Consider the following 26626-nt stretch of genomic DNA (forward strand, 5'->3'; position numbering starts at 1 on the left):
CATGCCGCGACAGCGTGGACGTGAACCGTATGTGCAGTTGACGGACTTTGAGCGAGGGCGTATAGTGGGCATGCGGGAGGCCGGGTGGGCGTACCGCCGAATTGCTCAACACGTGGGGCGTGAGGTCTCCACAGTACATCGATGTTGTCGCCAGTGGTCGGCGGAAGGTGCATGTGCCCATCGACCTGGGACCGGACCGCAGCGACGCACGGATGCACGCCAAGACCGTAGGATCCTATGCAGTGCCGTAGGGGACCGCACCGCCACTTCCCAGCAAATTAGGGACACTGTTGCTCCTGGGGTATCGGCGAGGACCATTCGCAACCGTCTCCATGAAGCTGGGCTACGGTCCCGCACACCGTTAGGCCGTCTTCCGCTCACGCCCCAACATCGTGCAGCCCGCCTCCAGTGGTGTCGCGACAGGCGTGAATGGAGGGACGAATGGAGACGTGTCGTCTTCAGTGATGAGAGTCGCTTCTGCCTTGGTGCCAATGATGGTCGTATGTGTGTTTGGCGCCGTGCAGGTGAGCGCCACAATCAGGACTGCATACGACCGAGGCACACAGGGCCAACACCCGGCATCATGGTGTGGGGAGCGATCTCCTACACTGGCCGTACACCACTGGTGATCGTCGAGGGGACACAGAATAGTGCACGGTACATCCAAACCGTCATCGAACCCATCGCTCTACCATTCCTAGTCTGGCAAGGGAACTTGCTGTTCCAACAGGACAATGCACGTCCGCATGTATCCCGTGCCACCCGACGTGCTCTAGAAGGTGTAAGTCAACTACCCTGGCCAGCAAGATCTCCGGATCTGTCCCCCATTGAGCATGTTTGGGACTGGATGAAGCGTTGTCTCATGCGGTCTGCACGTCCAGCACGAACGCTGGTCCAACTGAGGCGCCAGGTGGAAATGGCATGGCAAGCCGTTCCACAGGACTACATCCAGCATCTCTACGATCGTCTCCATGGGAGAATAGCAGCCTGCATTGCTGCGAAAGGTGGATATACACTGTACTAGTGCCGACATTGTGCATGCTCTGTTGCCTGTGTCTATGTGCCTGTGGTTCTGTCAGTGTGATCATGTGATGTATCTGACCCCAGGAATGTGTCAATAAAGTTTCCCCTTCCTGGGACAATGAATTCACGGTGTTCTTATTTCAATTTCCAGGAGTGTATTTACAAAAAAGTGACATGTATAGACAAAAGAATACAACATAGGGTTTTGAAAGCTGAAGAACACAAACAAATTTTTATCTGAAGCAAATTCTATCAATAAAAATTGTTGAACTGTGAGACAGAATTGTTTATCAGTACTTATATCCAGGTGGTAAAATAAATATTGGTACTGACTAATACACATAAAAGTGAAAGTACACAACACTATCTTAGCTTTCAGATCTTTCCATCGTTGGGAAGAAGAGGAGGATGGTTCAGGGCAGGTTAAAAAGGGAAGGCCAAGTTACTTAGCTCCCAGTCTATGTTCCCTGCTCTTGGGCCCAACTAATTGACCTACCTTTTCTTTGAAAGATTTACCAAACCATCCCTCTCTTTTCCTCAGTGAAGGAATTAATAGTTCTGAAAGCTAGCATAGTGTTGTGTCATTTGGGTGTATTATTTATGTTTGCTGCTAAAGGTACATAATTCTGCCTCATAATTTTTAGAAATTCAGAGATAAATTAAAATTATATTCATCAATCACTGCCTAAAGTGCTTGAATATCTAGACTCTGGGATTGCAAATTCATAACAGTATCACAGGTGACAATAACTGCAGAAAAATGAATATCAGTTCTAACAGTACATAGTTAATATTCATTTGAAGTTTCCAAATAAATAGCAGCTGAAAAAAGAATGATAGAAGCTTCTCTTTAGTAACGTATTCCTAGGTTTAATTCACAACCTCAAACATTTTCTTCAATGTTTAGACATGTGGAACACTTTGGTAATTAATGCATATTATTTGGAATTGTAAATAAATGCAACTTATGCTATGACCATCTTATGACAGAGGGATTGTAATACTTTTGTATTACATTCTTCTTAAAATTTGTGTCTGAAATCACTGATGCACTTTTAACAGCTTTCTGTGACTTCCATTCTTGTTTTCAATTGGTACAGGTCGCATCTGTTTTATTGGAACATGGAGCATCTCTCACAGCTACAACAAAGAAAGGCTTCACACCACTTCATCTCGCTGCAAAATATGGGAACATGAAAGTTGCAAAGCTTTTACTTCAGCGTGATGCCCCTGTCGATGCGCAGGGAAAGGTAAGTTTCTTTTGTTTGTGGTTTGAATGACCTTTTGTAGATCTGTGTCAATACTATATCACTTGTGATGTTTTGTAATCGACTGATTATAGAGGAATGAAATACTGGTCTCTTTATTGAATGTACAGCAATTTCAATCCATTTGCTACTGCGTAATTTAGTTCATCCATAAATTCCCAAAACTGATATGAGCAAAAACATAAAATAAAAAACAAAGTAAATAAAATAAAATAAATTTCTATGAGCAGAATCATGTTGAATTGCTTTAATAAAGCTGTATCTAGTTCTGTTCACAAACACTGCCTAAGTTGAGTGAAGGGTGAACAGGATGTATTTGTTTTCTCTTTATCAAGAACTATTTTAGACAATTAATTCACTTCTTACACTTTTTTCAATTTGTATGTGATCCTCTTTTATTTGTTTGATATTTGCATAGTGTAATTGTCAGTGAGTAGTTTCTATTTTTCTCTTCTGACAGGAGTCATTTGAGTATTTCTTTTCTTCTTCTAATCACACTTTAACAAAATCTTGTAGGTTTTCTTTAACCATATGTCTGAATTTGCCTATATCTCATCAGTTTTCTTCAAGATGACACACATTGTTGAAATAAACTTATTATTGCAGACTTAGCTGTATATAGGGTGATTACTGAAGATATGCAAATATTTTAATATGTTATTCTACAAGTAAAACTAAAGAAAAAAGTTCATATAAATGTAGGTCCACAAATGTTTAGTTACAAAGTTACAGCTAATAAAAGATTTTGTGTGAAATTTAGCAACTTCGATAATATTAAGCCATCACAAAACTGTATGGGGTTAATGTAAAGCATGATTTCCATTTATTTTGTGAATCTAATAAAACATGTCCCAGACGTCTATCTGCAGTAGTTTTCCAGAATATCCAGAGAACCAAAGAACTAATTTCATAAAATTTTTAATTTATTTACTACTTCACCCAATTTGCTTTTTAAGTTCCAGACAATTCACTGAACAATACAGAAAACTAACTCTTTTCAAGATTAAGAAATGACTGACACAACTCACTAACAGTTGCCAACAATGACATAAACATTTCTACATTCTTAATAGAAAGTAAACAAATTTACTTGTATAATAATCCTTGCTTCTCTGGATGTTCTGGAAAACTACTTCAGATACCCGTCTGGAACATGTTTTATTAGATTCACTAGACCAATAACAACAAAATAAATGGAACTCACTCTTTACTTTAACCTCATACAGTTTTGTGATGGCTTTGTATTGCCAGAGCTGCTAAATTGCAGGCAAAATCTTTTATTAGCTGTAACTCCATAACTGAATATTTGCGGACCTATATTTATATGAACTTTTTTCTTTAGTTTTACTTTTAGGATAACATATTAAAATAATTGCATGTCTTTGTGAATCACCCTGTATGTTGTACCAGTTATGAGTTTCTTCCCACTCCATTCATGTGTGGAGCACAGGAAGAATGATTGTTTAAATGCCTCTGTGCATGCTGTATTAATCTAATCTGTATTAATCTAATCTTGTCTCACAATCTGCATTTGAGCAATATGTAAGGGGTATTCCAAGAGCCATCAGTTAAAGCTGGTTCTTGAAACTTTTTCAGTAGGGTTTCTTGGGATAGTTTGCGTCTGTCTTCAAGAGTATGCCAGTTTAGTTTCTTCAGCATCTCTGTGAAACTTTCCCATGGATCAAACAAATCTGAGACCATTTGTGTTGCCATTCTCTGTAAACAGTGTCTCCAAAGCACATGACACTGTAGGTCTGACAAATGTGCCTTGAGATAGGAACACATGTACAGAATTTTATTACAGACACTCTTCATCATGTGATGCACCTAGCCCAATTCATAAACACTGTTATTAATAATGTCCTGTCCAGGCTACTCTTTGGTGTCATTTCACCTAAATATCTCAGTTAATTGATCCTTCAAATCTGCCCATAATTTATTTAGAATTCTTGAGGTTTATTTTCAGGACCACATCATTACTGTTTTTATTGATTAATTTATTTCTGCCTGGTGATCTTCATGATTGCAGAATTCATGCTGTTACCAGACATGTCATACACCTCTGCAAGTTCCAGATAATCAACATGAAAAAATCTGGGTCAATGTCCAATTTTACACTGATCTTCATGTCTTTCTTTTAAGCTCAACATCTTCCTCATGTCTTTAATTTCTTCTAAACTAGAGTGGAAATGTTTTTGCTCTGTTTGATAACATATTTAGTATAAGATTTTTCCAAGATTTTACCCATTAACTTCTCTTAGTTAGTGAAAGAGTGCTTAATCTATGGAACAGAATTGTCATTGATTTTCCATTCATTCAGGATATGTGCAAGTAGTTCTCATTGAACTTAGTTATACATGTTCTTAACATCCAATCCACTGCTGAATCTTCGATCACCTTATAACTTATGGTACACATATTACTGAAAATCTCTGTTTGGCATAAATATGCCCTCGTCTTCTCTTTTACTTGTACCTGTATTGTCTTTGACTCTGACATGAAGTATTTTGCAGAATACCACCATGACAGAGTAATAAGTTATATGTGAATAATAGTTGCCATTATTATTCTCATACTTGCCAGGTTCAGAAATATTGAGTCTCCTTACTTTGTTGCTGGTCATCTGTTTGACTTGCATCTTACATGATAGGTACAAGATGGTTGTTTCATATAACTAATTTGGTACCAGTTCTCCACTTTGATTCACTTATCCAACATGAGCCATAATAGAAACAATGAGTTAAATAAAAATGATAAGTTAATTTCTTGACTTCAAGTAAATATATTTAATTTCACTAATGGTACTTTTTGTGAGTCAGTATACTAAGTTCAAACATTATGATCTAAAATGCTGATACTTTTGATACAAATGATCCAAAATGATAGAAAAAGTTTTGTGTGTTTGATTAAGTAATTTGATATTACGAGAGAATATCATCAAAGGTTCGTTCACATATGGTACCTGCTAGACTCACACTTCATTTATATCTACATCCAGTCTGTGCATGGCACAATGTAGTGTGTGATAGATTATGTATAACATGCCAATATCTTTTCTCTACCCCTCTCCCCCCCCCCCCCCCCCCCACCCTTTCCCTCACACACACTACCTCTTCTGCTCTTAGATAATGCATAGGAAGAATGAGTGTCCATATTCCTGCTCCTAATCATAGCTTGCTTTGTTTTTAGAATAAGTCTCCAAGATGCAAAACATCTACACACATCAAAAAATGTTTTGCATCACCATCGTTCCCAGAACTCCTGAAGATAGATTTTGACTGCTGATATTGTATCACAGACACAGTTCCTTTGACTGTTTGGAGATGTCACTAAACCTGCCCAAAGATCTACACAACCATGTATGAGCAGTCCCTATTAGATGTAGGGGGTCCGACAGCCGATCAGTTCCATTCATTCCACCAAGAAGGAGGTACACGGCTCATATTGTCTATAGTTCAACCATGCCTAGATCGTCAAAATGCAGTTCGATCATGTCAGCATTGTTACTTTGTGCCAGGAAGGGCTCTCAACAAGGGAAGTGTCCAGGCATCTCAGAGTGAACCAAAGCAATGTTGTTCGGACATGGAGGAAACATAGAGAGACAGGAACTGTCAATGACACGCCTCGTTCAGCCACCCAAGGACTACTACTGCAGTGTATGACCACTACCTACGGATTATGGCTCGGAGGATCCCTGACAGCAATGCCACCATGTTGAGTAATGCTTTTTGTGCAGCCACAAGAAGTCTTGTTATGACTCAAGCTGTGCGCAATAAGCTGCATGAAGCACAACTTCATTCCTGACATCCATGGCGAGGTCCATCTTTGCAACCACAACACCATGCAGCGTGGTACAGATGGGCCCAACAACATGCTGACTGGACTGCTCAGGATTGGCATCACATTTTCTTTACAAATGGGTGTTGCATATTCCTTCAACCAGAGAATCGTCTGAGATGTGTTTGGAGGTAACCTGGTCAAACTGAATACCTTAGACACACTGTCCAGTGAGTGCAACAAGGTGGAGGCTCCCTGCTATTTTGGGGTGGCATCATGTGGGGCTGACGCACATCGCTGGTGGACATGGAAGGCACCGTAATGGCTGTACGATGCATGAATGCCATCCTCTGACTGATAGTGCAACCATATTGGCAGCATTTTGGCGAGACATTCGTCTTAATGGACAAATATTTGCACCCCCATCATGCACATCTTGTGAATGACTTCCTTCAGGATAATGACGTCGCTCGACCAGATTCGCCAGTATGTTCTCCAAACGTGAACCCTATCAAACTTGCTGGGAATAGATTGAAAAAGGCTGTTTATGGATGATTTGACCCACCAACCACTCTGAGGGATCTATGCCAAATCACCGTTGAGGAGTGGAACAGTCTGGACCAACAGTGCCTTGATGAACTTGTGGATAATATGCTACAACGAATACAGGCATGCATCAATGAAAGAGGACATGCTACTGGGTATTAGAGGTACTGGTGTGTATAGCAGTCTGGACCACCACCTCTGAAGGTCTTGCTGTATGATGGTACAACATGCAATGTGTAGTTTTCAAGACTAATAAAAAGGGTGGAAATGATGTTTATGTTGATCTCTATTCCAATTTTCTGTACAGTTTTCAGAACTCTGAAAATCAAGGTGATGGAAAACTTTTTTGATGCATGTATGTTTCCTCCTACATTCTGTTGCTTTTTGTGTCAGATTTTAAGTCTGATTAAACAAGAATCTCACTGCTTTTCTATGAAGTTTCACTATATCTTACATTAACCCATCTTGGTGACTGTTCCAAACTTAGAAATAATCCTCATGTAGATGTTAGATATGGCTTTGTAATTAGCTTGCTTTGTGGATTAGTAACACTACCACAGAATTCTTCCAATGAATCACGTCATGACATCTAGCTTCTGCACAACTACATTTACATTTTAATTCCATCTTGAATGTCTTTGAATGTTTACCCTTAAATATTTCATCTTTGTGACTTATTACAGGGATTTATTGTTGATTTATAGCCATTTTTTCTAGTTGTGTTCTCTGACAGCTTGTGATCTTCATGAAGTAATAAGAGCAATATACAGTTGGCACTAATCTCCTCATCCTTTCCAGTCAATATTGCACCTCAAGTATTTGCACACAAAGATATATATATACAATAGACTGAAGCATGTACTGATAGGGGTTTCCAGCATGTTTATTGCTTTTCTTCACACTAAATAAAACTCAAATGACTCTTTTTTTGCCATATTGACTATTATGGATCCTTATCTTGTAAACTGTAAAAATTATAATCACCTTATCCATCTAAAACTTTGTATTTCACTGTATAATAAATTACTATTTAGAATTATCAACTGTTGTTGTTGTTGTTGTGGTCTTCAGTCCAGAGACCGGTTTGATGCAGCTCTCCATGCTACTCTATCCTGTGCAAGCTTCATCTCCCAGTACCTACTGCAACTTACATCCTTCTGAATCTGCTTAGTGTATTCATCTCTTCATCTCCCTCTTTGATTTTTACCCTCCACGCTGCCCTCCAATACTAAATTGGTGATCCCTTGATGCCTCAGAACATGTCCTACCAACTGATCCCTTCTTCTAGTCAAGGTGTGCCACAAATTTTTCTTCTCCCTAATACTATTCAGTACCTCCTCATTAGTTATGTGATCTACCCATCTAATCTTCAGCATTATTCTGTAGCACCACATTTCGAAAGCTCCTATTCTCTTCTTGTCCAAACTATTTATTGTCCACGTTTCACTTCCATACATGGCCACACTCCATACAAATACTTTCAGTAACGACTTCCTGACACTTAAATATGTACTCAATGTTAAAAAATTTCTCTTCTTCAGAAACATTTTCCTTGCCATTGCCAGTCTACATTTTATATCCTCTCTACTTCGACCATCATCAGTTATTTTTCTCCACAAATAGCGAAACTCATTTACTACTTTAAGCGTCTCATTTCCTAATCTAATACCCTCAGCATCACCTGATTTAATTCGACTACATTCCATTATCCTCATTTTGCTTTTTTTGATGTTCATCTTATATTCTCCTTTCAAGACACGTTCCATTCTGTTCAGCTGCTCTTCCAGGTCCTTTGCTGTCTCTGACAGAATTACAATGTCATTGGTGAACCTCAAAGTTTTTATTTCTTCTCCATGGATTTTAATTCTTACTCTGAATTTTCCTTTTGTTTCCTTTACTGCTTGCTCAATATACAGATTGAATAACACCAGGGAGAGGCTACAACCCTGTCTCACTCCCTTCTCGACCACTGCTTCCCTTTCATTCCCCTTGACTCTTATAACTGCCATCTGGTTTCTGTACAAATTATAAATAGCCTTTCACTCCCTGTATTTTACCCCTGCCACCTTCAGAATTTGGAAGAGGGTATTCCAGTCAACATTATCAAAAGCTTTCTCTAAGTCTACAAATGCTAGAAACATAGGTTTGCCTTTCCTTAATCTATTTTCTAAGATAAGCCGTAGGGTCAGTATTGCCTCATGTGTTCCAACATTTCTATGGAATCCAAACTGATCTCCCCTGAGGTCCGCTTCTACCAGTTTTTTCATTCATCTGTAAAGGATTCGTGTTAGTATTTTGCAGCCGTGGCTTATTAAACTGATAGTTTGGTAATTTTCACATCTGTCAGCACCTGCTTTCTTTGGGATTGGAATTATTATATTCTTCTTGAAGTCTGAGGGTATTTCGCCTGTCTCACACGTCGTGCTCACCAGATGGTAAAGTTTTGTCAGGGTTGGCTCTCCCAAGGCTATCAGTAGTTCTAATGGAATGTTGTCTACTCCCAGGGCCTTCTTTCGGCTTAGGTCTTTCAGTCCTCTGTCAGAGTCTTCACACAGTATCATATCTCCCATTTCATCTTCCTCTACATCCTATCAACTGTTAGTGTACAATAATACAACTAGTTCTGTGAAGGTTATATCTGTGTTCATTGGTCTCAAATGTATCTAGTATTCTAGTAGCCTAAGACATATCTGATCTTTGTGGAACATATTTTAACAGAAAATCAATTCATACATATACATTATAATATTCTACACACTATTAACAAAAGTAGAAAGATGACAGTACTGGAAATACTTGAAATCAATAGACATCTGATGTAGAACACTAGTGCATTTCTAAATCAGATCCTTTTCCTCCTCCCTTAACATGGGTCTAATTTAGGCTTTTGTTAGAGAAACAGATTAGAATATTAAATTAAACTGTATTATTTATTTTTAAATGTAAGTAATTTGTTCATTGATTTTAAATACAACTCATCACAAGTTAAGAACCCTATATCTGCGTTATTACAATCTCAGTAAGTGCACATTATTTGATCTATATTTGTGACATTCAATTGTCTTCTCATGATGTTCCAAGAAGAAGAAAATCAGTTTGTAAGTAAGTGAGGATAAGTGATATTAGGAGAACATCAAGAAAGTATTCACTTTATTTTTGTTATTATTGACATGTTCTGACAAACACTGACAGAGAAGCCAGTTAAAGATATTCAAAAGTTTACTTTTGATAAAACACTTTCTCTGCTGTTTTTCTATTTTACAGCCATTGAGATTATAGTGAGATTAAAGCATGTGCTATTTTTAGCTTTTTAGTTTTATTTATTATACTAGTGAAAGAGAATTCACTTTCATAGAATGTAGTATCTTTTCCCTTTTCTTTCAGTATAATTATTGTACATTCTTAATATCTAAAGCTGTAACTGGAATAAGATGGTCATTTCAAGCTACCTTTAAATATAAATATTTTGTGCTTGTTTATCAAATTTGTAATGTTAATTGTGTTCTCAAGTGGGGTTGGACTGAAACAAATTCTGCTGTAGCAAGAAGTTCCATTATTTTATTTAAAAAAGTGAATCTGAAATGTTAAATTGTATCACTAATACATACATTAGTGTCTAATGTTTTTATTGTTCTTAGAATGGTGTTACACCTTTGCATGTGGCTAGTCACTATGACCATCAAAATGTTGCCCTCTTGTTGCTCGACAAGGGAGCCTCTCCACATGCCACAGCTAAGAATGGCCACACACCTCTTCATATAGCAGCAAGGAAGAATCAGGTATAAAATGCTCAAAATAGATAGCTATATTAGTACTTTGCCTGAAGTTTCTCTCCTGTAATAGAAGCAGATGGGGGAGTAGTGACTAATTTAATTCTGTCACCATTGTTGCTATTATGACTAAGTTATTCTTAAATTCCTGTTGTTCAGGATGCTTCAGCTAAGTTATTCAGCTCAAATATATCTGAAATCATTTAAGATATCATAATCCTGCTTTCACTCAGACGAATTATGAGAAAGTCTTCACTAAAGAACTTATAGTATATTTTCATATCTGTATTGATTATAGAGATATTGCTGTTAACTTCACTTTTTCATATAAAAATATAGTAATTTCTGCTGCCAGTACTGTAGTTCTAAAAGATATGAATTCAATTAAAATCATTTTCCTAATTTTGGAGGAATAATAATATTTAGAAATTAGAATTTATCTGTTTTGAACATGCAACTAATAGCTGTCATATGTGGGAGTTCATGATTCCATACCAAATCAGGAAATATGTTGCAGAAGCTGGAGACAGAGTGTTGCAACACCACAAGACTGGTATAAAAGGGGTTCAGAGGAAATGTAGCTTTCATTCTGTCTGTGTTGTTTGCATGTAGCTGAATGCCAATTAGTTTGAAGGAAATAAATGTCTTTCACAAACCAAAAGAAACTAGATATATTACTGTTTTATGGAGAATGTCGAAGGAATGTGAAAAGAACAGTTGAGCTGTATGCATAAAAGTATCCTGACAAATGGTATCAACCAGGAGTGACAGTTCAGCACATGTGCAAAACAATTATTATTTTAGGGGCACTGGAGTATAGGTTAAAGAGCAAACCTCCAACAACTGGAGTGAGCGAAATAGGTTTTATGGCTGTGGTGCTCATAAATCACATGCTAGCTCCAATGTAATTATGAATGCCTCTGAAACAAGTTAGCTAGCATTTTTCAAATTTTGTGTGCTACTGTCACAATAATAGATTCTTTCTTCAGATAATTATTTTTCATATGAAGCTATCCTTACAAAGCTTGGAAAGCTGAATGTAAGAAGTATGCATTATTGGGCCACAACAGAAAATTTGTTGGCTGAAGCAGGTTGAAAGTCAGAAACATTGGAGTGTGAAAATTTGGTGTAGGATTGCTGCAGACAGTGATTGGTCCTTACTTTCTTGAAGAAACCATAAAAGATATAGTTTCATAACAAAGTGCTACTGGCTTGCCTAGAGGAGGTACCACTTGAAGAACTTACATGTATATGGTACCAACATGATGGGTGCCCAGTTCTCTAGATGCTTGCAGCTAGGAAAGCACTCACCCAGTCCTTTCCTAGTTGCCATATAAGACACAGAGGTGTTGTCAGTTGGGCTGCACATTCACATGTTTTGGGGTTACTGGACATTTGTCTCTGTGGTAATATCAAAAATGAAGTCTACATACAAGTTCCAACTAACCAAGATGATTCAAAACTTTACACCATTGCAGAATGTGGAATGACATTGAAAGAATTTCTTCAGTCTGCACAGAAGACCTTCCACCAATGACTAGAATATTTATTGCAATAGGCAGTTGGCATTTCAAACATTTGACAGCATAAATGGAATTTGAAGGAAGTTTTTACAACTAGATTCTTTTGTGATTTCCTTTCTTTTGCTCTTGCTGATGTAATTTTGCAATGTAACTGTGTGCCTTGACATTAAACTTATGACATGAACTTATTATTTAACATTCATTATACCTCAATTCACTGTTTTACAAATACGTTAAACTTTTGATATACATTTGTTTTCAAGGCTCTGGCAGAAACAAGAACAGAACTGTTATTGTAGTGATAAATACTACTTATCCATCTTTGGCTTTAATCATGGCAGTGCACTATGCTGCATAGAGCACATATGCTTTACAACTGTTTCATTGTTTCTAATTTTCACATTAAAGGAGAATGATTTTTTTATTGATGATGACCGCAGAGAGTTGATATTTCATCTACATCTTCTGGTATCTAGTGTTGTTTGCTTTTCTGGTCATTCCATTCATTTTAATTATTTATCATGGGTACTTAAAATTTTGAACGTAGTTAATTTTCCAAAAATCTTTTTAAATAATTCAGAGAACCCCCATATTTGTCATGTATTTTGTCCTGAATGCCAAGATTTGTGGCCTTGCTTTCTCCAATACTCTTCCAAGGAGGTTTATTTGTGTGTTGGCTGGTTCCATATCTTTGGTAGAGGTACAAGCTCATCCACAGAGGCCACACTGTTAATTTTGTTTCCTTTGTGTTTTGTTCTTAGTTTTATCTGCAGATTTATTCCAGCTTTTTGTGATATACTTCCCTATTCTCTCATGATTTTTTCCAAAACACTATTAAAGAGTACAAGGGAAAGTCCTTCCCACTGTCAGACTCCTGTTTTGATTTCAAACATTCCCCAAATTTGATCTTGTAATTTATCTTTTCATTTCATGTTCATGAGAGAGTGTTTAATCAAATTCAGTACTTTATTATCTAATACAAAGTCTTTTAGTGTATAGAACAGCATTGCTCTATTGATAGAATTACAAATTTTTCTTTCTTTCTTTCTTTTTTTGAATCCACAAAGGTGATGACATTGTGTAGTGCAGTATTATTGATCTGAAATTGAAGATTTGTTCCACATACAATCTTCCCTTTTAGAAACCTCCCTGATATTCTCCTATATGTTATCAGTTTGCTTTTCCATTATTCCTGTATTTCTTCTGTATCTTTTTTAGGTTTTCACGTGCTCTTTTCACATTCCCACCAATATGCCAGTTTTTCAGATACTATATGACTTTTTAATTTGCCGATAATCCCTTATGTTTCTTTGAAACTAGAGGGTGAAGATGGTACAACATGGATTTCAGATTATAGTAAGGTCTGACTTCCTTTGGTTCTTCAGAGATGAGCAGTTTTTTAAAATAGTTAGCTGACAGTTCACAGTTTTCTGTGTTGTTCAATGCTGGTTCTCCATTTCCTTTCCTGAAGCATAAACTTGGAGACTGACATATCTGTAGCTCAGTCTTAAATGCTTTGTAAAAGTTTTTAGCCTTTTCGATCTGAATTCGTATTACTATTCATTGTATCTCTTTCTATTATTCAGCACAAATAATTTTACATATAAATTTGTATGTTCTATTTCCTTGTAATGATTTCACATAAAATTTGTATGTACATTTGGGCTGGAGACATATTATATTTAATGTCTACAGATGGATAAAGGAATGAATAAAGTAAAATAAATAAACTGATTATAATTGCTTCATACTGAATGATCTTCAGGCATTTCTTAATATTTTGGCTGTTGGCCACTGTATTTCATTGAAGTTTAGCTAGTTTCATGCCTGCATCATATTATCTATGGTTTTATCATTATCCGTCTTCATCTATTTCAAATATCCTCTCTGAGGAGTCACTTCTTTGGCATATTACTAGAAGAAAAATTTTCTAATTCAATGTTCCAGTACTGTGGTTGCTTTGTTCTGGGCCATTTGATTGTAATTCACCCACTCATCTCTTCATTATTTGATGATATTGTTTTCTTATTAAAAAATTATAGATTTTCTCTTTTCATTTTGTTCTGTAATATAACCCTTGGACCAATGAGAAATACATCCAGATTATGAATGCTAGTAGATGTTCATTACACTGTAAATTATTTTGTGAGAAGTTCATACAGATTGTTGACTTAGTCTCATATTTGTGAGATGTGAGGAGTATTTTTAATAGTTGACCCTAGATCAGTTAAGAGAACTCCATGAAACAAACATTTACAAGGCTGCTGTTTTTGTTGGCCTGCTGTTTCACTTTTTTGGTAATGTCTTCAAATGCATTCAGAACAGTACCAGGGCTTCATTTGATGTCTGTTTTTAATCAGTCTAGAAAACTTATATGCAAAGTGATAATATACACAGCAGATATTGACAATTATGGTAGACAGTGAATGAATATGTTATGCACAGACTGTTCCAGTTACCTTTGATAATATTTTATTTACTAGTGTTATATTTGCAATCTTCTAACACCATCAAAATTACTAACTGTTTAATTTTCACACTCTAAAAATTCTTAATAATGTTATTAATCATTAAGAGAGATCTTTCCTTAACATTTTTTTACATTTACTCAGAAATGTGGAACAATCCAAATATATTTTTAGGAGCAAAACCAACAAATAAGAAAACATTACTTAATAACATATTGATATGCTCACTTTTCAGCAGTGATTAACTTGCATGCAAACCAAGTACATAGGTTTCAGGAGCTGATAAAACCGGTCTTCATCATTCACCTCTGTCCTTAACCCTATGGGGAAGAATATTGGGCTTTGGAAACGGGTCATTTATGCTGTTATATACAGTGTTACTGGCACATATGTAAATGATGTATCTTCAAAAGTAATACATATTAAAAAATACCAAACTTCAAGATTTATTTTTCATATCTATTTTAGTTCTTTGATAGATTACAAATTTTTAAAAGATGATAGTGGAAAGTATAATTAAATTTAAAAAATAGTGCAAGGTGAATTAATGAGTAATTGCTAATTATCCTTCCAGAGACAAGTGTGAGATGAGCTACTGAGCAATTTCTTCTTCTTGAACGTCCAAAATTTCTTACTCACTCAACAAACACGATGTATTTGTAGCAGAAACTGTGAACTCTAATGAGTGCAAATGTACAAAATTACGTCAATGTGATTGTATTGGTTTAGCCGTTCATGATAGCAGGTGTTACATTTGCTAACGTTTCTTTCAAAATAATTTTAGAAATTGACTACACAAGGCAGCACCAGACAGATGACAGGTACTGAGATGTCCAGTTTTCGAGTGATAGATGGCTTGCACTTTGAGAAAATTTTGACCAAACCTATACTTGGGCAAGATCTTTTTGACACAAAGTTGAGTCCAGAGCTATGCTTGTGTTTGGTCTGAAATGAATTAAAAATACTAATATTTGATTCATAGCACTTCCAATAGCATTTTAAAAAATATGAAAATGGAATCAGTGTAGTAGAGACTTTAAATTTTGTGTCTGTTATTGCAGATGGATATTGCTACCACTTTGCTTGAGTATGGTGCAAAAGCAAATGCAGAATCAAAAGCTGGATTCACTCCTTTGCATCTGAGCTCACAGGAGGGGCATACAGACATGTCCACCCTGCTAATAGAACATCAGGCTGATACCAACCACAAGGCAAAGGTACACTCACTATATTAGTATTTAAGCTTTTATCCTTATAACATTATTATAATATGTGATGCGTTTGGTACTTCATGTAAAATACCAGTTTAAAAAAAAACCAAAGTAGTTTCATCAAAACAAAAATTCACTCAAGAAAACTATAAAAATTATAAGAAACAACCGATGTTTAGTACTTATGTTCCAAATGTCAAATATTTAGTATTGCCAATAGCTATGTATGAAAGTACATGATACTGTCTCATCTTTTAGAATCTGTTCCTTCCTCAAGAAGGAGAAAGGGGTGGATCAAAAAGGTTAAAAAGCGAATGCACATCAGTCAGAACCCAATGTGAGAGGGCCCCACCTGTCATGAGGATAAGGGGAGACAAAAATGAAGAGGGACTGTAGAGTGTAGGAGGTTAGAGATGAGACACTGGCCAACAATGAGCCAGCTTCAGTCCATTAATTATGAGGATGGAGTGAGAAGCAAAGACGATCAGAGGAAGAGAATTGAATAGTGTAATTAAGCACTAGGAGAGAAAAGGGATAAGAAAATAAATAAATAAGAGAGAAAATATTATAATAATGAAAAAAGGAGAAGGGGAATGTATTTACAGAGGTTAACTCCAAGAGGATGTTGGGACATGAGCACATATCCGATGAGGCACCATCTCCAGGCAGACTGTGAATAGCCTATATTTTGTCACAGGCACTCACTGAGGAACATCTTCAGCAACAGGGTAATCCCAGTCCCTGATGCACACATTTCTGAACCCATTTGTGTACTCAAGCAGATCAGTGGGGTTAATTCCTGTATAAAACGCCATGCAGCACACTCAAGTTAGTTGATAAATGGCATGTGTGGTTTTGAAAGTTGACGTGCCTTTGATATGGTAGGGTTTTGGAAGTCCTGAACCCTTATCCCTATCCCGAAGTTCCTATATTTACAATCATATCCACCGTAACACCTGCCACAAGCAGCCACTCACTAGAGGGGCCTCTCCTCCAGTAAATCCTACAATATCAGAGAAAGACAAACTGAAGAAGTCACACAAGACATTTATCCACCATCTCATGTCTGCCACACCACGTTTTATATATGGAAGACTGCCATTAAACTGGCCAAGTGCACAAATGGATACGAGACCTGTCTGCCTCAGGGAAACCTGGCATGTGGTTATGTGACTTAAGGACCACAGAGTCTGTTATTTGGATCCTCCCACGTGATACTAGTTTCCACAAACTTCAGAGACAGGAGCTCACCCTCCAAGATACCCTTGTGTCCTGACACCCTAGAAGAGTTAACCTCTGTTGACATGTTCCCTCTCTCTTTTTTCATTGTTATCATCTTTTTTTGTGCTTATTCTCCTCTCTCCTCTCCCTCTCTGTCCCTTATTTATTTATCTTATTATCCCTTTTTCCACCTAGTTCTCTTTATACTTTTCATTTTTCTTCATTTAACCCATCTTTACTTCTCCCTCTCTCCTCTAATTATCTCTGGACTGAAGATGGCACAGTGCCTACCAATTTACTATCTTTGATCCACTACACTCTATGATGCCTCTGCTTTCATCTCTGTTTGCTCTTGTCCTCATTCTGAGGTCTCAGTGCCTTGCCCTTCTCTTTTCCTTCCCCAACTTATCCCTTTCTCCTCCCCAAGGTAGGAATTAACAAGTCTGGTGTCATGTACTTCTGCGTGTATCTATTGGCTGTCCTAATTATTTCACCCCTGTAAGAAAGTACTGACCACTAATTCCATCTCATGGCTGTAATTTATAAAAGAAAACTGATAACTTGTAATCACTTCCTTACTATACTATTTCTGCTATCTTACAGATAATATTGAAAACACTGCTATCTTATATTTCAGAATGGTCTGGCGCCACTACACTTGTGTGCACAGGAAGACAGGGTAAATGTTGCAGCGATTCTGTTAAAGAATGGAGCAGAAGTTGACACAACAACAAAGGTAAGATTATCACTTGTGAAATTCAATTATTCCATGATAATTAAAAAACCTGCAATTGGTGCTAGCTGTCTACAAGTATTCTATAAAAATAAACAAATTTGTATGAAACGAGAATGCTAGCAGTTCAGATATTGCAATTAAAAGTGTTACATAGTCTCAGTGTCGTTACTGCTGGATATATTTCGTAAATCACATCAAATACTGACGAACCGATTCCACAGATTGAACGTGAGGAGAGGGGCTAGTGTAATTGTTTAATACAAACCATAAAAAAATGCACGGAAATATGTTTTTTAACACAAACCTACGTTTTTTTTTAAAATGGAACCACGTTAGTTTTGTTAGCACATCTGAACATATAAACAAATACGTAATCAGTGCCGTTTGTTGCATTGTAAAATGTTAATTACATCTGGAGATATTGTAACCTAAAGTTGACGCTTGAAACCTCCGATGTTCAGTTGCGTTTTGTAACAAACACGGGCCACGGTTGGTGAGCAGTATCTGCAGGGACATGTTTACAATGACGACCGTGTTTACGAGTGTGGCTGTAGTGCACTGTTGTGGTTTGGTCTAGCTGTCGCAGTGTCCGCATGTAGCGCTTGCTGCTATTGTTATTCTGCATTCGTCTCCGCACGCAGACCAACTGTAGTACACTGTGTTACCAGACGTCTGTGATAGTGTAGTGTTGTAGGAACTGTGACCATGGTGTATTCGAACTCTGAAAAGGCGGAGATGATACTCATCTATGGCGAGTGTCGACGAAATGCAGCTGAAGCCTACAGGGTGTATGCAGAATGGTACCCGGACAGAGAGCATCCAACGTGCCACACATTGCAAAACATCTACTGCCAACTGTATGCAACAGGTATGGTCGTAGCACGCAAACGGGTCCGTAACAGGCCTGTCACAGGAGAAGCTGGTGCAGTTGGTGTGTTAGCTGCTGTTGCCATGAATCCACACATGAGTACACGGGACATTGCGAGAGCTGGTGGACTGAGTCAAAGTAGTGTCATGTGCATACTGCATCGTCACTGCTTTCACCCATTTCATGTGTCGCTACATCAGCAATTACATGCTGATGACATTAATCATCGAGTGCAATTCTGTCAATGGGCATTAACAGAGAATGCTTTGCAGTTCTGCCTGTTTACCAATGAAGTGGGTTTCACAAACCACAGGGCAGTGAATCTACGGAACATGCATTACTGGTCCGTGGACAATCCTCGCTGGCTCAGACAGGTATAGCGACAGCGACCGTGGACTGTAAATGTATGGTGCGGAATCATTGGCGACCACCTCAATGGTCCTCACTTCATTGCAGGGGCCCAAACAGCTGCAACATACATCGCGTTTCTACAGAATGATCTGCCAACGTTGCTCAAAAATGTCCCACTGGAAACGCATCGACGTATGTGGTATCAGCATGATGGTGTATATTCCGCAATTAACACTAGGCTGACCCTTGACAGGATGTTCGACGGGCGTTTCATAGGATGTGGAGGACGCATAAATTGGTCAGCCCGTTCTCCTGATCTTACACCTCTGGACTTTTTTCTGTGGGGTACGTTAAAGGAGAATGTGTACCGTGATGTGCCTACAACCCCAGAGGATATGAAACAACGTATTGTGGCAGCCTGCGGCGACATTACACCAGATATACTGCGGCGTGTACGACATTCATTACGCCAGAGATTGCAATTGTGTGCAGCAAATGATGGCCACCACATTGAACATCTATTGGCCTGACATGTCGGGACACACTCTATTCCACTCCGTAATTGAAAACGGAAACCACGTGTGTACGTGTACCTCACCCCTCATGGTAATGTACATGTGCGTCAGTGAAAAAGACCAATAAAAAGGTGTTAGCATGTTGACGTAATGTGCTGTTCCAGTCTCTTCTGTACCTAAGGTCCATCACCGTTCCCTTTGGATTCCTACGTAATTCGGTGCTCTCCGATACACATGATCGAACAGCGGAGGAGTTGTACTCAAGCGTCAACTTTAGGTTACAATATCTCCGGATGTAATTAACATTTTACAATGCAACGAATGGCACTGATTACGTATTTGTTTATATGTTCAGATGCACTAACAAAACTAACGGGGTTCCATTTAAAAAAACGTAGGTTTGTGTTAAAAAACATACTTCCGTGCATTTTTTTATGGTTTGTATTAACCAATTACACTAGCCCCTCTCCTCACGTTCGGTCTGTGGAATCGATTCGTCAGTATTTGATGTGGTTTACAAAATATATCCAGCGGTAATGTTAGGTGACTCACCCTGTATATGTCTCTTCTTACCCACTTAATAAATACTCACTTTTTTACATGTTATTTATACAGCAATCATTTACAACCATATTAACTTTTTTTCCTACATTTGGATACCAAAAATCATGGTTTTCCTCAATTATGGCTGCGTGCTTTTCCCAATAGGGCTTCATAAGTCTCAGATGTTGTCTGGTATTAGAACATCATACAGATAAAATGGTAAACTGATTACCCACCTGTTTAGAGGATAACTAGTTGCTATTTTTTCTGTAGGTAGTTTTGTTTCTGTTGTTGTTGTATTCTTAAGTCAAAAACTGGTTTGATGCAGTTCTCCAGGCTACTCTATCCTGTCCAAGCCTCTTCATCTCCAAATAACTACTGCAAACTGCATCTTCTGAATCTAGTTACTGTATTCATCTCTTGTTCTCTCTCTATGATTTTTACACCCCATGCTTCCCTCCAGTACTAAATTGGTGATCCCCTGATGCCTTGGAATGTGTCCTACTAACCAGTCCCTTCTTCTAATCAGTTTGTGCCACAATTTTTTTCCTCCCCAATTCTAGTCAGTATATCCTCATTAGGTACATGATCTACCCATCTAATTTTCACCATTCTCCTGTAGCACCACATTTCAAATGCTTCTATTCTCTTCTTGTTTATTATTCATGTTACACTTCCATACATGGTCACACTCCATACAGATACTTTCAGAAAAGACTTCCTGACACTTAAATCTATATTTAATGCTAACAAATTTCTCTTCTTCAGAAATGATTTTCTTGCCATTGACAGTCTACTCTCTACTTCAACCATCATCAGTTATTTTGCTGGTCAAATAGTGAAATTCAGCTACTACTTTAAGTGTCTGATTTCTGAATCTTATTTCCTCGGCATCATCTGATTTAATTCAGCTACATCCCATTATCCTCATTTTGCTTTTGTTGACATCCTTGTTATATCCTCCTCTGAAGACACTGTCTATTCCATTCAACTATTCTTCCAGGTCATTTTTTGTCTCTGACAGAATTACAATGTCAGAAAACCTCAAAGTTTTTATTTCTTTTCCCTAGACTGTAATTCCTACTCCAAATTTTTCTTTTGTTTCCTTTAGTGCTTAATCAATACACAGGTTGAATAAAATTTGGGTTGGCTGTAACCCTGTCTGACTCTCGCCTCAACCACTGCTTCCCTGTAATTCCTCTCAACTCTTATAACTGCCATCTGGTTTCTGTACAAATTGTAAATAACCCTTTGCTTTCTGTGTTTTACCCCTGCCAAATTTAGAATGTGAAAGAGATTATTCCAGTCAGCATTGTCAAAAGCTTTCCCTAAGGCTACAAATGCTATAAAAGTAGGTTTGCCTTTTGTTAACCTATCTTCTATGAGAAATTGTAAGGTCAGTATTGCCTAGCATGTTCCTACATACCTCTGGAGACCAAACCCATCTTCCCCGAGGTCAGCTTCTACCAGTTCTTCCATTCTTCTGTAAATAATTTGTGTTAGTATTTTGAAACTATGACTAATTAATCTGATCATTCGGTACTTTTCACACTGGTCAGCAACTGCTTTCTTTGGAACTGGAACTATTATGTTCTTCTTGAAGTCTGAGGGTATTTCACCTGTCTCATACATCTTGCACACCAGATGGAAGAGTTTTGTCCGGGCTGGCTCTCCCAAGATTATCAGTTCTAACTGAATGTTGTCTACTCCTGTTACCTCATTTTGACTTAGGTCTTTCAGTGCTCTGTCAGATTCATCACACAGTATTGTATCTCCCATCTCATCTTCAACCATGTCCTCTTTCATTTCCATAATATTGCCCTAAAGTACATCTACCTTGTGTAGACCCTCTGTATACTCCTTCCACCTTTCTGCTTTCCTTTCTTTGCTTAGGACTGGTTTTCCATCTGAGCTCATGATATTCATACATGTGGTTCTCTTTTCTCCAAAAGTCTCTTTAATTTTCGTGTGTGCTGTATCTATCTTTGCCCTGGTGATATATGCTTTTAAATTGTTACATTTTTCCTCTAACCATTCCTGCTGAGCCATTTTGCACTTCCTGTCATTTAATTTTTTAGTCATTTGTATTTCCTTTTGCCTGCTTCATTTACTGCATTTTTATATTGTCTCCTTTCATCAATTAAATTCAGTATCTCTTGTATTACCTAAGGATTTCTAATAGACCTCATCTTTTTACCTATTTGATCCTCTGCCACCTTCACTGTTTCATCTCTCATGTTACAAGTGTATCATATTGTAATGTTGACATTGGTTCTGCTACAATATAGTTTTGCCCGTTTCTTATGCATGATTCTGCAATGAATTGTTGATTCATTTGGTGTCCATTGCTGCAGCTGACTTCCCTAATAACAGTCAGTGTGTTACCTGTTCTTGTTGCTGCTGCTGATGTCATTTTTATTGAGTGTCATCTGTTGCTGATAAAACCTATAAACTTTTATATCTTAAGAGAACCTATGACAATTCTTCACATACTTCATTAGTTAACATTTCCATTTCAGTTCCAATATAAACATCTTTCATGTGCAACATTTTCTCTTAGAATAATCCAAATTACAATCGATTTCTTTCCTTCAACATATGTTTGTAATAAAACAAAAAGTAGATATTAAACCACTCCCACTATGCCAGCCATCCTGAATGAGATGCAAAGCACCACTTGGAATGTGTCTCTACTTCATTTGATGTTACCAGGTGCTGCAGTGTTTAAGACTTGATCGTATTATTTGGGAGGAGTGAGGTTGAGATTTCCATTCATCTGACCTGGTTTAGGATTTCCTATGGTTTCTGTAAAGTACTTCTTCAAAATGCTGGGATACTTTTTTAAAGGTGCTATGACCATTTCCTTCTTGCACCCTTCCCCAACACAACCAGTGCTCCATTTCTTATAGTCTTGACACTGAGTACTGACCTTCCTGGCTTAGTTTCTTTGCATTTTAATTGGTCATTTATATTATTTTTCACTGTGTTCATACAAAGTTTGTCATTTGAATTTCTGTTCATATTTCCCTTTTTTTTAACCCACATTTGTCAACAATCTGTCTTATTTGCATGTTATTAAATGAATTATAATTGTTATTTAACATTATATTTCAGTTACTGTGCTTTATAGTTAACTGACAATGATTTTTGTTTTAAGGTACTGTACTGATATGTTACCATGAAATTTGTTTAATTGTGTTTTAGATTATGGTGATTCATTTGTAACCTTATCTCTCACTTATTTCCTGAATAGCTGACCATTTCCTTTTGTATTATAAATAAGTGTTTCAAATTAAGTTGGTTTATGATCTGTCCATAATTTCAAAAGTATACCAGTATTCTTCTATTTACTCTGGACACTGTAATTCTTAATGAAAGTTCTTATTGTTCCTGCAGACAGCCATTTACTAGTGACTGAACATTCTTAAAACAATTTTCTTTGCGGTAAGGCTATATACCTTCTGTGTTGCCTTACATATTGCCTATGATCTGTCCTACATAGAATTTGTATCTAATCATCTGCACAATTAATGACGAATAGCTCAAAGAATGAAAGCATGCATACCACTGATGCACATAATTCTACAGTGAAAAATGAAGTTATATAAACTCATACGTTATTCCACCTTGTAATTTAGTACATAGTAAATAGCTTTTTGTTTCATTTTCTTTCCTTTCTTTTTGAAATACCTTGGAAAATATCTTTATGAAGTAATGTTTATGTATGTACATATTTGTTATGCAACATAATATTATATCAGTTAATTACTGAAAATACCTGACTTCCCTGCATATTTCTACAGGCAGGATATACACCACTTCATGTAGCGAGCCACTTTGGACAAAGCAACATGGTTCGCTTTCTTCTACAGCACAAAGCAAATGTGGCAGCTGTGACCAGTATTGGTTACACACCATTGCACCAAGCTGCACAACAGGGTCATGCCCCAATTGTAAATATATTACTGGATCATAAGGCACCTCCAAACATCCTCACTAGTGTAAGTTGAAATTAAGACAAGTGTACATCTCAATCTGTAATACATACTCACTGTCACCACATATGTCCTTTCCCAACAACATCATGTTTCACCCAGCTTTGATAACTGAGCATGGGTATAATTGGAAGTAACTTCTTTAGAAAGCAATTTATTACTTCTAAAATTATATGTATAGTTCTATATCATTATCAAGTAATAATTCAGTGTGGATAGTTTTAAATGTGAAATATTTCAGTTATCAAGATATTTGATAGACACAGGTTAATTATTTGTAACATTTCAGAAGTTTCTGGCTGGGTTTTTTCCACTTTTGGAAATTATTTGCAGTGGACATTCAGTTCATGTGATGTGAAGTTATTAAGTGAAGCTTCAGGGTTTTGCATTTTGATTATTTTGGAGTTACTAACATCAATACTTAGTTAGTAATTATAAATGAGTCATATATAGTTAAAACATGTAAAAAATATTAGTCATCAGTGAATTAAATTGGTCTGTCATACTACACAGCAAGGGCAGACAGCTCTTTCCATTGCACAGAAGCTTGGATATATCAGCGTTGTGGAGAGCTTAAAAGTTGTGACTGAGACTGTGATACCTACTAATGCTACAGCCATGCTGACTGAAGAGAAATATCGAGTTGTTGCTCCAGAAACAATGCAAGAAACATTCATGTCTGACTCTGAGGATGAAGGAGGTACTTTGAAATTGTCTTAAATAGAATTCATTGATGTTCTAATTTTTTAAAAATATAGTTTTCGCTTCTTTCAAAAGCAGCTTCAATAGAAATGTCTTATATTAAAGTTAAAGTGTTTCATTCCATATTCACCACTTTCAACTTACTTTTAATAAACTATTTGATTGTCTTTCATTGTTAATAGGCTATCAGCTCACATGGTTTGTATTTTCTCTACATTCACCATCCTCAGGAACTTTAAAAACTTTACATACTCTGATGGAATAAAAATTGCAGTACCAAAAAGTAATTAATGTACAGTAATCACATTTTGACCATAGATTTGTCTAGGTAGCATATTTGAGTGATTAACATTGCAAGCTTAGAGGTTTATGTAAGTGCAAGATAAGCCATTGCAAATGTGGAATACTGATACATTAATAACCAGTGTATCTGCCAGAATGTTGAATACAAGCATGCAAATGTGCATGCATTCTGTTGTACAGTCAGTTTGTGGGATGGTGTTCCACGCGTTTTGTCAGTCAATAGAGGGACAGTTAATGTTGTTTGTGGATGACACTGTAGTCATAGTCCAATGATGTCCCATATGTACTCGACTGGAGATAGATCTGGTGATTGAGCAGGGCAAGGCAACATGTAGCAACTCTGTAGAGCATGTTGGGTTACAACAGTGGTATGTAGGTTAGTGTTGTCCTGTTGGATAATACTCCATGGAATGCTGTTCATGGATTGCAGCACAACAGGTCAAATCACCAGATTGGTGTACAAATTTGCAGTTGAGTTGCATAGGATAGCGGTGAGAGTGCTCCTGATGTCATATGAATTTGCACTCCAGACCATAACTCCAGGTATAGGTCCATTGTGTCTAGCACATAGGCAGGTTAGTTGCAGGACCTCAAATGGCCACCTCCTAACCAACACACAAACATCACTGGCACTAAGGCAGAACCAGCTTTCATCATAAAAACACAACAGACATCCATCCCACCCTCCAATGAGCTCTCGCTTGACACCACTGAAGTTGTAAATGGTGGTGGTTTGGGGTCAGTGGACCACACTCTACAGGTCATCTTGCTCAGATTTGTCTGTGAAGTAACCAATTTCTAACAGTTCATTGTGTCACTGTGGTGTCAACTGCAGCTCAAATTGCTGCTTCAGATGTAGTATGACATACCAGAGCCAAATATTGAACACGACGATCTTCCCTCTTGGTAGTGCCACATGGACATCTGGAGCCTGGTCTTCTTGCAACTGTACATTCTCATGACCACTGCTGCCAACAGTCATGTTCAATGGCTACATTCCTGCTGAGTCTTTCTGAAACATCCAGTGTCCTGTAGCCCTATTACGTGACCTTGTTGAAACTTGGTAAGGTGTTGATAATGGCATGTTTGTCACCTTAAAGGCATTCTTGACTAACATCAACCCATCATGTCCAGTCCGAAAATAACTAATGCTCATTACTGGTGCAGCCTGTTTTTAATGTAAACCTGATTTACATCCTCATAATTGCACTATTAGTGCCACACTTATGTAAGTGATGCAAAATTTAAATAGACATTATCTTTCAGATGCCTATCAACTTTCATTTGTGTCTGACAACTCCTTCTTGGTGGTGTGATTCTTTTCCAGCAGCATAGTTTCCCAAAGGATTAACTTTTTGAAAATTGTCTTTATAGAAACTCTGACTGTGATCCATATTTTTATTTGTCTCAAGTGCTACTGTTCGATGGTCTTGATCTTTATACGGCTTTCGAATATACACTATTTGATTGGAAGTATTCAGACAAATATTAGTAGACATTAATATGGCATGTGTCTACCTATTGCCTTTATTATGGCTTGAACTTTGATGCGTACACTTTCAGTGAGGTTTCTGAATGACTGTGGAGGAATGGAAGCTCATTTGTCCTCAAGAACCAAAACCAGAGAAAGTAGTGATGTTGGATGCTAGGATCTGAAGTGAAGTCAACATTCTATCTTATCTCAGAGATGTTCCATTGAGTTCAGGTTGGGTCTATGGCCAGGCCAGTCCGTTTCAAAAATGCTGTTATCTACAAACCATTGCCTCACAGATGCTACTTTGTGACAGGATGTATTGTCATGCTGAT

The 26626-nt window shown here is 37.4% G+C and overlaps 1 protein-coding gene across 1 annotated transcript in view; it reads left to right on the forward strand.

Moving 5' to 3' along the window:
- Positions 1-26626, forward strand: part of LOC126249149 (ankyrin-3-like) — a 602141-nt gene that overhangs the window by 366180 nt on the left and 209335 nt on the right. Inside the window, exons 12-17 of the mRNA XM_049950803.1 lie at positions 2124-2273; positions 10253-10393; positions 15437-15592; positions 17445-17543; positions 23624-23821; positions 24329-24515. Of these exons, the coding sequence (XP_049806760.1) occupies positions 2124-2273; positions 10253-10393; positions 15437-15592; positions 17445-17543; positions 23624-23821; positions 24329-24515 (931 nt within the window). The remainder of the gene's footprint in view (positions 1-2123; positions 2274-10252; positions 10394-15436; positions 15593-17444; positions 17544-23623; positions 23822-24328; positions 24516-26626) is intronic.

Source organism: Schistocerca nitens, chromosome 3 (assembly GCF_023898315.1).
Source record: "Schistocerca nitens isolate TAMUIC-IGC-003100 chromosome 3, iqSchNite1.1, whole genome shotgun sequence".
In the NCBI taxonomy this organism is placed as follows: Eukaryota; Metazoa; Arthropoda; class Insecta; order Orthoptera; family Acrididae; genus Schistocerca; species Schistocerca nitens.